This window comes from Lasioglossum baleicum, chromosome 3 (genome assembly GCF_051020765.1).
Source record: "Lasioglossum baleicum chromosome 3, iyLasBale1, whole genome shotgun sequence".
Lineage (NCBI taxonomy): Eukaryota > Metazoa > Arthropoda > Insecta > Hymenoptera > Halictidae > Lasioglossum > Lasioglossum baleicum.
The window spans coordinates 17007724-17022233 of NC_134931.1; the positions used below are offsets into that span (position 1 = coordinate 17007724).

The 14510-nt window shown below is 30.8% G+C and overlaps 1 protein-coding gene across 8 annotated transcripts in view; it reads left to right on the forward strand.

The window, feature by feature from the left end:
• LOC143207335 (dystrobrevin beta-like) overlaps positions 1-13625 on the forward strand; it is a 31924-nt gene extending 18299 nt beyond the window's left edge. For 2 of the 8 annotated variants that reach the window (XM_076420699.1, XM_076420706.1), the window contains 11 exons: positions 111-277; positions 369-496; positions 586-684; positions 785-866; positions 1373-1411; positions 1494-1612; positions 2111-2276; positions 3194-3489; positions 5401-5546; positions 8481-8540; positions 10969-13625. In XM_076420699.1, the coding sequence (XP_076276814.1) occupies positions 111-277; positions 369-496; positions 586-684; positions 785-866; positions 1373-1411; positions 1494-1612; positions 2111-2276; positions 3194-3489; positions 5401-5546; positions 8481-8540; positions 10969-11231 (1565 nt within the window). In that variant the 3' untranslated portion in view covers positions 11232-13625. Of the gene's footprint in view, positions 1-110; positions 278-368; positions 497-585; positions 685-784; positions 867-1372; positions 1412-1493; positions 1613-2110; positions 2277-3193; positions 3490-5400; positions 5547-5656; positions 6358-8480; positions 8541-10968 lie in introns of those variants that run through there. The other 6 variants (XM_076420700.1, XM_076420701.1, XM_076420702.1 and 3 more) reach the window with 6 other exon arrangements.
• Positions 13626-14510: the final 885 nt, after the last annotated feature.

The window sequence follows — 14510 nt, forward strand, 5'->3', positions numbered from 1 at the left end:
TAATTTAAAATCACAAAAACTTCGCTAAATTATTGATTTCTTTCATTGATTTGAAAATGTTGTACAGTACACATCGCTAAAAACTGAATCTGTAACCTTACGACTTTCAGTGGCTCATCCCGTCATGTGCGACGTGTGTCACAAAGAGAACTTCACCGGCTTCCGATACAGGTGTCAGAAATGTCACTCTTATCAGCTTTGTCAAGACTGTTTTTGGCGAGGCAAAGTTTCTGGAACACATAATAATGATCACGAGACGAGAGAATACAGCAGTTTTGTACGTTTACTAAAGTTCGAGTTCCGAATCTTTTTTCAGAGACAGTGTACTTTTTTCACATGATTACATTGACTTTTATATTTTCGTACAGAAATCGCCGAGCAAGCAAATTGGACATTCCCTGCGGAAAAGCTTCAGATGCGTACCTGAGAAAGGAAAGAACAGTTTACCACGATTTCCTGAACAACCTGAAAAGACTTTAGATTTATCCCATATCGTGTAAGTGTTCAAACTATAATAAATAAACGATTAGCACATTTTATTCTAAGACCGTGATTATCCATTGAAATAAATTCTCTGCGTTACAGCCCACCATCGCCTCTACCATCTCACAACGGTTTTCCAGACCCTGGTTTTATGGCTCCTTTTGATTCTGGATCAATGGATAGCCGTTCTACCTTAAGGAGGTGAGAACTTATGCCTACCTGATCTGCATATTAATTGTTGCTAAACATCCATATAAGAAGTCATATTTTATTTATTTTTTTTTACTTGGGTACTATACAGTATGGATAGTTCGAGACTGGATGATGAACATAAATTAATAGCACGATACGCACAAAGGTTGGCTCAGGAAGCTAGAACCATGGTAAGATATCAACTTACCTTTTTTTTCAACGTAATATGAAAAATCTTTATCTTACATTTTGTATGCTTGCCGAATTTTAACGAGTTAGACTTGTCATGATGATTTTAACGAAGTCTAACAAATATGGATGTTACGCGTTTATTTTTAGATGAACTAAAATTTGATTCGTTTGTAATTAATTAAAGAATATAAATTTTCTTTTCCCTTCTACGACATTTTTGGGGATAAATCACTGTCACTGTAAAGAAAATTGTACGGCAAGGGATTAATATTTGAAAATACTAAATGACTCATTTTTATATTCAAGTAATAAATAATTCTACTGAAAAAATTATATTGGGTTGAACTACACGATAATTTGGATGAATTCTGTGTCGCTCAAGATTTAGCATACAGAATGAAAGTAAAGCGAAATTCTATATCGCTAATAAATTAGAACAGTGTGATTAACACTGCTAAATTGCCACATTGTTTCATTACTTGTAACATCTCAACTATATTGACAGCCACGAGCCTCATCCAGAATGTCGCAAGCTGAGCAAGCAGTAAGTATACAAATTTTGAATGTAATGTAAGCATTGTTATGTGTATAGATACATTCTTACCTTAAAAATTATTACGTTCCAGGGTAGGGCGCCGTCTGACGCTAATTTGGTGTCTTTAGATGCCTCGAGAGCACAACGCGAACTTATATCGCAATTAGAAGCAAAGAACAAGGAAATAATGCGCGAGATTGCAAGGTTAAGGTATACCTGTGTCGTTTATTTCCTTTATATCAAGCCTAAACCTCAGATCATCCTGTCGAACCATCCTAGGATCATGCATGTTATAAACGTTCTGTTTTGCTTTACTACCTTGGTTGCATAGTGTGCATATTAGTGCTGAAGACATTACAAGAAAACTTACAATTACAACTTTCACCCCTTGTGAGATACCACATATACAGGATGTTCACGTTCACCCTATTACTAAACGTCGTTTTTCTTGTAATAAAGTAACAAATATTAAGTAAAAATGGAAGAGGAAGAAGTAACGCCGTTTTTATATTATATATTATATATTGTATATACTACATATCGTTTCACATCATATGAAAGCGTGTGTCACAAGACATTTCCACTAATATATTCATTAGATTCATACACAAAACACCACATCTATAATACATTCACGCTTCAGCTTAAAATTAATGAAATAGAATATTCTAACAGTGTTTCTCACACGAATATGAAATCCAACTGTAGGAGACAGCAAGAGATAGAAGCTGCTGGCTTAGAAAATCCTGCGCTAATGTCAGAATTGAGGGCGTTGAGGCAAAAGAAAGACGAGTTGGAAACTCACTTAGCCACCTTACAAGATTCTAGAAGACAATTAATGGTACAACTAGAAGGTTTAATGAAAATGTTAAAGGTATTATCCTCAATACAATATAAGGCTGCTCTTTTCCTTGCGTAACCAGACATTTTTTCCTTCTTCCTATATTATCCAGTAGATTTGGACGAGAAGATGTGAGAAATCCAAGCACGCGGGTGGGGGCGGAGAGGGCTGGCTTCGGAACCTACGTGATCAACATCAGATCTTATCACATCTAACCTATCAAAAACGCTGAAAATCGCTCAATTTTAAACATTTATAACTTTTGAACCATTGATCCTCCAGGATCGAAACTTGGATTTCGCACATCTTCTGGTCCACATGTACCGGATAACAAATGTTAAATGTTTTCGGCGCAACGGTTCGAACGTTTATTACTAATTATGAAGCAATTTTGCTAATTATCAAACAAAATCAACGTTTCGATCCTTTTCAACATTTATTTGAATCGCGTCTGTAAAGTAAATATGTTATAATAATTTCAAAAACTATTAAATGATTGAATATAAGGAATATTGTTCATAAAACTCACTCACTTGCTTTGGGGAAAATAAATTTTAAGTTTTTATGAACAATATTCCTTCAATCATTTAATAGTTTTTAAAATTATTATAACATGTTTTTTTCAGACACGATTCAAATAAATCTTGAAAAGGATCCAAACTAGGATCGAAACGTTGATTTTGTTTGATAATTAGCACAATTGCTTCGTAATTAGTAATAAACGATCGAACCGTTGCGCCGAAAGCATTTAACATTTATTAACTGCAAATACGATCGATAGAAGAAACATATTTGTACTGGATGACATAAGAAAAAGACAAAAATTTATAGGAGTAAAGGCAAAAATTTCTGGATATGCAAGGAAAAGTTTACCCCAATATAACAATATCTTTTTATACACCAATGTCCTGTAATTTCGATGCAACATTTGAAGTTATCAATTATTATAGAATCATCAGGCATCTCCAAGATCGACACCAAATAGTTCACCACGCAGTACGAAATCACCCCCTTTACCACCAGGTGCTGTTCCAAGTAGTAGATCAGCACCGCCAACACCAGGTGGTCCATTATCTACGACTCCTCAGCAGCAGCAACAACAATCGCAGTGCCAACAACAGATGTCTCAAAGCTATCAAAACCCTGTTCCAACGACATCAGTGGCTAACGTACCCAGTAACGCTATGCTTGGAACAATACAAAATCCTATTCCAGATAACTTGTCATGTGTTGGAGGTGATGTAAGGTAGGCAGGCATGTAGAAAATCTATGCTACAAATAAATTAAAAAATAGTTCAGGGCAGACAAATATAAAACAAATCGTATTGCAAATAACAATCTTTGTATAAAATATTGTTTTATTATTATCAAATGTGAATCGTTCTAGTAAAATATCATTGGTAATTGATGCTTAATGATATTTACGATTAGAACTTACGTTCGGAAATGTCCAAACAAGTCTCGGATATGTTTCACCAATCATTTTGATCAACAGTCTCTGTCGATGAATATATTAGTCATTTAATATACAAATAATTTGTACAAAGATTTGTAATGTACTTAATTGAGTAAGTGATAATGTCATCAATATTAACATTATCGGCTTTTACATTATCTAAAATAAGGATATCATCCTACTGTATATTTTACATTCGCTATGCACTGTATGCCATATTCGAAATAGTCACTGTTACTTAATTCTTAAGTAATTCAATTACTGAATCATTTCAGTTGTACGAACTTTATGTCGAAATTTTTTAGAAGAAATCAAATGCAAAATAGATACTCTTGTCTGAGCCTATTTATCGGATGGCAAAAGATGCATCTACTTGCTGATTATACATATATTTTATTTGTATATTTTTCTCTATACAGACATATTAAAAAATTGATTTCTTCTATTATAAACAGTGCTAGTTACAATGAATCCATAGGCTGCACACTGTTGAATAATTAGCACCGTAATCACACATTTGATTGTTGCATGTAAATGTTAAAGCGTATGTATTTTTGTTTAACTAGTAACAGAAATAATTTTGGTACTGTGTAAATATAAGAGAATTTTCATGTTTTGAAACATTCCTATTATTGATGACGCTGTGAATTTTACTTTTAACTTTCGTTATAAAGATGCAGTTTATTTAAACAATGTTGCTTTATGCTATTTTATGACGCTTTCGTTCTCTATTATATTTTTATAGTTTTATGTTATTGACATACATATTAGTTACAGGCATGTATATTGTATAAAACGAAGCAGAGACGGTATCAATGTACTTTACATAGTATGTTATCAAATTTTATTGTACACTTTTAAAATGTTGTTATATTTTTCTTTATACACATAGAATCATATTGTATAATTATTGCATACACATTCTCTTAGTTTTGTTAAATTAAGTTTGTGTGTATTAGTTACGATATATTATTAATGTCTTATTATAATTTAATATACCTACATTTTTAGAACATTTATATCAAATATTAAAGAACTATTCGATTAGCATCAGTTGTATATAATGCACTGATACAATAAAGACTGCTATTTTTTTGGTGAATGTGACAGGTATACAAGTTATATGCGATTTATCTACATACATGCGTAATAAACATGTACATCAAATCCAGAAATGTCATCTGTAGCTGATATCAGTGACAAAAATCGGTATATTTCTATAGAAATCTATGCGATACATTTATTAAATTAAAAACACCAAGATATGTTAGTATCTCATATAGTGCTTTTAAGTTTGCAAAGAATAAAATTCGAATTTCTATAAAATTTTTACAAATATACGCTTCTCTGGTACTACTTTCATGAGCAAGAAATAAAGTACATACTACAATATGTATGTGTATATTGTAGCTGTATATACATAGATAACTGTAATAATACAAAAATAAGACAAAAAATATCACCATTTGAAATTATTATACTATTTTCACATCATTCTGCATGCGTGTGACAGTATATTGCTAGTTTGAAAGTTTCATTTACATATATTTTATTACTTAATTACAAGGCAATTTTATACAAGGAGGAGCAAATGTTTGACGATAGATGCTTGCACAATAAGTGTGGAATGATACAATCCTAATTTAGTTCTTTTATTTAAAACTCGCTTTGTGCAAAGAAAACAGAGATTTTCGATATCAGGTCTGCGTTCAGGACAAACAGCTTACCAGGAAGTGGTTCCAGCAGTGCGAATAATAGCTTGGGCCGATCTTTGCGCAATGACTTGTTGGTAGCTGCTGACAGTGTTACTAATGCCATGTCGACGCTTGTGAGGGAATTAAATTCAGGTATGTTAAATGATCAATCCTACTATAATTTGCGTCAGAAATGAATGCAAAGTATTTATGTAGTTTTAAATGGCACCAGAATTTGTACTTAGTTATTTTGTTTAACACAGGCCACCAATAATTACATATTCGGATTAGATATAAGAGATACAAGTTTTTCTTCTTATAATTCAAAATGTTATAATCAACTTTAAGAGGTAACGATCGTCATTTCATAAATTTTTATATTTAATACAAATAGATAACACTATAACATAAATTGCTTAATAACAAGATACATTTATAAGTATGTAGTTCAAAATGTGTGTAAAAAGAATATTAACAAATCACTAAATATCTTGTAAATATAATATTCATATTTCATTCGTAATATTTGAAGTAATTTATCCATGAAAGTTGAAGTAAAACCGACATAATAGTAGTCTATATATATAATATGAAATATTTATCTTTTCACATATCTACTTTCTCTAACAATATAGCCATATTAGTGTAAACAGGCATGTATCAAAGTAATTTTATTCTATCATGTCATTAGATTTTTATGGCATGTAACAGTACTAGCATTACCCTCCTATTCATAATAAAGATTTCATATTTTATTATGGAACTAAGACATTGGTACAAGGTAAATTTTATTACATGTTTCTACTTCTACAAGTTATAAACAAAATTAAAATTATTTTTTTCCTTATAATATACATATATAAATATATATTATATAAATTATTATATCATATATATACATATTTATATTATATTGTGTATAACATATACAGGGTGAGCATTATACAGCGTTACAGACGAATATCTCCAAAAATATTGATTATACGCAAAAATGTTTGAGATGAAAGTTGTTCAGTACCGAGGGAGACATCATGCGGTGTAGCTTTTATTTTTACCGGTGGACACTCCAAGGTGAGGTGAAGGTCACCTTGATTTTTTTAAGTATAAAGACCTACTTTCTGTATCATGAATCGATAGACTATCGAATTCTGAGTAAAAATGTATTGACCTCCGAATGTCCTAAATCTAATAGTTAACGAGATATTATCGAAACAATTTTCTTTCTTCTTTGGATAATATCTCGTTAACTATTAGGTTTAGGACATATGAAGGTCAACACTTTTATACTCAGAATTTGATACTCTATCGATCTATGGTATAAAAAATAGGACATACCATTTAAAAAAAGAAAGTTGACCTTCACCTCACCTTGGAGTGTTCACCGGTAAAAATAAAAGCCCCACCGCATGGTGCCCCCCTCGGTACTGAACAACTTTTATCTGAAACATTTTTGCATATAATCAATATTTTTGGAGATATTCGTCTGTAACGCTTTATAATGTTCACCCTGTATGTGTGTATAAATATGCGCAATAAATTTATGTGCATACACAACTCTACAAAACGTTAAAATATGATCAGAGACCTGTTATTATTAAATAGTTGTATATTTGCAAATAGTCTAATATTGTCGAGGTATTTTCAGGATTTGTAATCAATAAAAATTGAGATTACAATATTAACATTATTTATGTACATAAATTAATAATATATTACAAAATTATGGTAATGGAAAGTTTCTAAAATAATTAAACCGTAGACTGTAGGGTATTAATGAAAAGCAATATATATAGAAATTGTAAGGAAATAATTCTACGCAAAAAAAAATCGAAAATGTATATAGGAAAACTTTTATTATATAGTATGCTTCGTTCGTGATTAAATCAATGTTGCAAATATATCACTATTTTTTATCTCATGTATCTATCCATTACTGATTGTCTTCAGATATGGTAGTGTTCATAAACATTATAAACTATATGATATTATTTGTTTTCTGTAACAATTTTATGCAATCTGGTAATTTGAGGACACTAAAACACATGAAAAATAATAATAAATAAGTTCAAAGAAATACTAGTTAAAAAGTATAAAAAGAGTACTGCATTAATAATATATATATATATATATTGTATATATATATATATATATTTATTATATTTTCAATTTTTTTGTGCAGAATATCACAATCTTTCAGATCATATTAGCAAATTAGTTAATTATACAAATAAAAAGAAAATGATTCTGCTGGTAAAAAATGAGAAACGTAGAATATTTTTATTATGAATTGAGACAGTAAGTATAATGAATAGAAGATACAATTAGTAAAGCATATGTGATCCTAAAGCACGTGAATCAATAAATTTGCACAGCCGATTTTTTCAACAACGAAGCTCCATACATGAAAATGTTATTCTATATTTTCGATTAATTTTTGCATGTAGGATCATCTCCTGTTCTACTATAGCCAATTTTTCGCCATAATTTGTATTACATTTTTAATTATAATTATAATTTGTGTACTATTGAAAAACAAACTCATGTCATTGTACATATATCTAGTTTACACCCTTATTTACACATTTGCCTGTTGTAATTCTTGTTTTCTCTCATTTAGAATAGAGTTAGCAAAGTTTAGTCTAGCAATAGCACAGACTACACTACACGCAAAACAACAAAATCTCTTTTTTTTTAGGGCATTATTACTGTCAAATTGGCAAACACAAATTTATTTCTGGTTTACGTAAAAATAATGAAAAAAAAATAGAAAAAAAAGTTTATCGATTGAAATTATAAATGGTATGTAAAATCTAGTAAAAGTGACGAGTATGATTGCACTTATTGTATTTTTAGTTAATATTCTAAAAGTTAATTCGTGAGATTTGTTAAACGCTTTGAGCAATATTAATTAAAAATAACATATCAGATACGTGATTTGTGATAGCAATCAGGAATTTCTCCATAGTTCTTACGAAACTTTTTCTGTACTGGATAACAAATAGATGTTTCTATACAAATAACACTTTAGACGTGTTGTGGAATGTGTGTGATATGCACCCCCTGTGAATGTGTCCTGGTGGCTTGCAGACTCAGACCAGGAGGATCATTCTCACAACTCTGGCCGACTTAACATCAGAAAGCCGTTAGGTAAGGGTTTGTTAAAATTCTGAACATTATTGTACCTTTTTACATTCTCACAAGCATTTGCAAAATATGACATCACTTGCTTCTTTTGCATTAGTATAATTATTACCATGAATGAGCATTATGAAAAGTGGTCTGCTATTTCAGAATGTAGAATATTAATGTTAAACTGTTAATGTTACTACCGATTACATCTCTGTAATAACTTAAATCACATAGTAAAGACTTTTGTTGTGTTGTTCACAGAACTAGTTGATTATACTTAGAATTTAATTTTTATACAATTATACATAGAATATTATAATGTACATTTGTTCTAAAGAATTTTTAGACATATTTATGTGTTGGTCTATAAATTGTAAATAAATATTTCTCAGATAAAATAGTTCAATATGTATTTTGTATAGATATACAGGATGGAAAATTTAAATTGGAATACTTAAATATCATTGCTAACTATAATATGATTATATGAAAAACTTACTGAAAAAAAGATTTCAAGGTCACCAATGTCTATTAAAAATATAATTTACATACAGTAGATCCTCTATAAACGCAAAAGCCTCGGGGGGATTCGTTTGCATCGATCGTAGAGGGACACTATTTTTTTGAGCTTCAAAGTCCGAGCCGAACGTAGAGAAGGACAGCGTGTAAAGAGAGACCGCGCGCGGCCGAAGCGACTGCGATTCTCCGCGTCGCTTGCTTTCCCATACGCTGTCCTTCCTTTTGCCCGAAACGTTCATGGTCAATTAATCGCACGGGCCTTTGAACTGTGCCGACGACTGCGACTCTCCGCGTCGCATTAGTAGTGGTTCACACCAATATATCCGAGCCGAGATCAGATTATTACATACAGTGGAGGAGATATTTTTTGCGTCCATCGTATAGGACCTTTTTGCGTCGATAGAGGATTGACTGTATTTAATAACAATATTTTATTATTGAAGGAAGCAAGGAGACAGCTCAAGATTGTACATAATTCAAAACACTGGTCGACACGAATTTTGTCGCAAAGAATATTTAAACTGTAAGGCTGTGGTTATTACTGGATGCATATTCATTCGGACAAGTATCTGCACTCTAATCCGTATCCAGGATAACCGTAGCCTTATTCTGAATGTGAAAATTGTTTTGTAAGAGTGGTAACTCTCTGAATCACCGAGTGCTAAGGGTTAACGAAAACAAAACACATTTAGCGGGCTAATGTTCTGAGATATTTCTCTATTTATTTTCAACATTAAGGGTCTAAATCAGGCCTGTCCAACACGCGGCCCGCCGGGCGATTTTATATTTCTATTGAAACTTTTGTTTCTCGTTATATGTATACAAAACATATTAAATAAAGTGTCATTGTTATAATGCGCAAGTGCGACTACGAATTTCAGTTCTATATTTGATATCTTTGATATAATTGAGTTACAGTGCAACAATGAAATGAAACAAATTTTCTCATCCACATCAAAAATTAATTTCTGCAATACTTATATTACATCCGAGAGATATTCCAACTTAAGATATTTTGCACAACGAGTTGTAAACATTTGTTGAACATTAACTAAAAACTGTACCGCTCTGAAAATTCGCAGAGTTGGACCAAGATAGGGTTAAATACATTGCATCTAACGAGATAGTTGAAGCATTTTTTCCGAGATGAAATTTACAAAGAGTTCATCACGTACTTCATTAACTGATGCCAATTTAGAAACCCAGCTAACAAAAGATGTGCAACGTCGAACATAAATATAGATTTACAAAAATTAAGTGAAAGAAAGGATAAACAAATGTCTCATTAATGAAGACTCGAGACTTAATTATATTTAATCATATTATAACAATAAAGTTTTATTCATTTTGTATTTGTATTACATTTTTTAAAAGCATATTTACCTAAATGCGGCCCGCTGTAATGTTACGCGTCATCAAAGTGGCCCGTGATACCATTTGGGTTGGCCAGGCCTGGTCTAAATCAAATTGAGAATTTGTCTTTTTTTCACAATTGAATTTCTCAAAAACACAAACTGATTAAGAAAAACAGTATGCAAATTCATAAGTAGCATACGGAATCTTATGAGATTCGTTGAGTTGAAAAAGACAAAAAACTTTAATTTTGTCGGCCAGTGTAATTGAACTTATTATTAATATCAATTGCCTTTTTTTTGAAAGCAATATTATAGGTTTACACAAAGATAACATTTTTTAGACGCTCATTTATAATCTTGTTTTCATAGTTTAGTGTACTTCATCAATTATGTATTTCATACAATTATAATGTAAGATATTTAAATATTCCTTCTTAAATGTCGCACCTTGTATATGTATATATGCTAAACTTCTGTGAAATTGGAATAGTACTACAATGAAACACATTAATGTATAATAAATAATTTTATATGTTAGAAGATATAATTTTGAAACTATTTTGATCTGTTAGACTTCGAGGCTGGTGAAGATGGGGACGATAGTAGTGGTGGCGGGAATTCTTGGAGAGAAGAACTTCAACGTCGTTATCAGCAAGAAAATGACTTCTTGGCTGAATTGCGGGCACGTAATGTTAATATGACACAAACACCGTCGGCAACTCCATCCAGTGAACAGGAGCAAGAAAGAGGGGAGAGAGAGGAAGCCGATGGAGAAAAAGAGGAAGATAACGAATCCAACTGGACAGAACCAGTGAAGAGATGGGTCAATCGATAAGTTTATTAAAAGGCATTTATATGTACTTTAAAATGGCTTAGAAACTGCTATCAACTGAAACGCAAAAAGAATTATTATAGCACCACGAGTTATTTATGATGGGCATATATCTGGGTGTTAGTGTGGAATATACATATATATAAACATCATATTAGACTTTGGACAGTATTTAAAACTTACATTTTCAAAGCAATACTTTTAATCAAAAGAATTGTCGGTTCAGCGAATAAAATACATATAGCATCACTATATAAATTTTATGGAAAACATGAAATTAATAACATTATTTGTGTAGATGAACTGAACTTTTTATCTGACATTTATACAGTATTTATAAAAATGCAAAGGTTGTTTTCGCTTCTAAAATTATTGTAATATTGGTAAGCACCTACACAATTTAATTGTTGTTACATACAGTAAATCCTCTATAAACGCAAGAAGGCCGTACACGATAAATGCAAAACAAAATATCCCCTCCACTGTAGTAATCTGATCTCGGCTCGGGTATATCGGTGTGAACCACTACTAATGCGACGCGGAGAGTCGCAGTCGCCGGCACAGTTCAAAGGCCCGTGCGTCCTCGCAATGTAATACCAATATAAAATCTATTTTATTATTACTTATTTTTTTATGAAACTTTCCCCAATATAGTTGTGGCATTTTTCTGATTAAACTAAGACCAAACACGATATCATTTCAACTGTATTGAGTGGTTTAATTGACGATGAACGTTTCGGTCGCAAGGAAGGACAGCGTGTAGGAAAGAAAGAGACGCGCTGTCCTCTTCGTTCGGCTCCGCCTTTGATGGTAAAAAAAATAGTGTCCCGTCTACGATAAATGCAAACGAATTCCCCCTAGGCTTTTGTGTTTATGGAGGATTTACTGTAGTTAGATTTTTGTCTAATAAAGGAGTGTCATTATTCCTATTTTCCTAAATTAAACGTAATAGTAATAAATGTAATACTGCAAATGTGGTTAACATCATAACATATGTATAACATCTATGGGCCTAAAGAGACGAGAACAGATATCGTAGTTAGATTAGTCATTAAAAAAAAAACAAACTTTGTTTACTTGTTTCTTAATAATTTATGTAACTTTCACACAAATGATATGAGGAAACATTAGCTTAAAACTAGGTGCTCAATAATAAACTTTTAGTCTACAATGTGTAGGTATATGATAAAATAGAAACAAATTTTGCACAAGTCAAATGTTTGACCAAACTTTGTATAAGGAGGTAAGTAAATGTAATTAATGGACTTTTTAAAATAATGAATAAAAGGACTGTTTACGAAAGCTTAGTTACAGAAGCTTTATACATTCATACTGCTCAGATACCAACATTCAGTAAAATATGAGATAAATAATATATAAATACATTATTGAAATTTATGTTCTATAGGTGACACTGTTTTTTAATAATAAAGATTTCAAAGCTACCGATTCGTATGTGGAACTTCCATTTTCGTTTTCTATTACTTATACATACTATTATTTCTATCCTATATGTCACATTTATAAATGTACAAAGTATACTCTGCAATGATTATCAAATTTAAGAAACTCATCATGATAATCAATAGACTGCGAATGTTTATGCAATTTTCAATTTTCATAGACAAATTTTAAGAAAGAGGTACCAAATAATATTCTACTTTCATTAGTGATATTATTCGTAGATTTAAAATAAATAAAAATCGTACTGAATTTAATACTCCAGCATTTTTTGACAATTTCTATAAGCCATAAATGCATAAAAATCCGCAGTCTAATAATCAATTTTAAATACTATTGAAAGTACCCATATCCGATTGTGTATTATGTACCTGAATTATTTGTTAATTATCAATGTACCCTATTACATGAAAGATAAAGAATATTCACGACTCGATAGCTTTGAGGTACATTATGTTACTGTTACATCATTACAGGGATAATGTATATATAAATATTACTGTTGATTATGTACCAAACATAAAATACTAATATATGTATGAGACTGTATTTCTTAGGCATTTCGATTACTATCTAACAATAAGTTTTTCCCGTTTGTTTGACATATTTATATAGAAATTGCTATATTCGAATGCCTAAGTTGTACACCACAGCCACAATTGCATCGCATTTACAGTACCGTACGTTGCATAATAATAATCTGTACTATATTTAAATTTTAGTTCCTAGATTATGTAATTAAATATTATTCAATAAATGACCATTGAATTGTAATTAATGAAAAGCGACGCATTTTGTAATATTTATGTAGCGCATAACATTCGAAAATATTCTGTGTATATATTATTCATATGATCACTTTTGTCTATATAAACATTTACAAGAATTGTGTAATAACAACATGATACAATTATTAAATAAAAAATAAAATAATAACTTGTAACAATTTATAAATCGGATTTACCGAATCACTGTCTCTCATGATTTTTTCCTTTAGTTAGAATGTTATACATATGTAGAATGTTCGTTGTTCTATTGAGAAAAATACAATGAGTGTAAACAGTATTCGTACGCCCTTTAAAATAAAATAACTTCTTTATAATTGTACAAAACAACCTGATTTTTTATAATCATTTAGACGCATTGGTTTACGAAATGATATGCAAAAAAGATTTTCAAAATAAATATAATTTTCAAGGTTACACGGAAAAATAAAAAAGGCCTTTTTTAAAACTGTTTTATTTGGGCCCTTAAAGGAAACTTAAAATATATGTTTTGTAGATCTATAATTAATTTATTATTTATTTATTGGTGCCGTAAACCTGATCTATAGTAGTTACACACATGCTGAAAATTTCATCGAAGTCGATTAAAATACACACGAGCTACAAGCAGTTAGAAATGGTGAAAATTGTAGTTTTACACGACTTTTGATCAGTTTCTGCTTAAAATCCACAGAATCGTTTATCTTCAGATGCGTGTCGTTTTTCCTGCGTTAACCGATCTAAAAGACATATATTTTAAATTTTCGTTAGGGACCCAAAAATCAAAAAGTTTTAAATACTGCCTTTTTTATTTTTGCATGTAACCTTGTCAATTATAATTTTTGGAAAATCTTTTTTGCATATCATATTTCGTTAATCAATGCTTCTAATTGATTATAAAAAATCAGGTCGTGTGGTACAATTATAAAAAAGTTATTTTGTGTTAAAGGGCGTTCGAACACTTTCGTTACCCACTGTATATGTATAGAATGTTCGACGTTCTATTGAGAAAAATATCGAAACTGTATAAATATACATTATAGGCTAGAAAATAAGA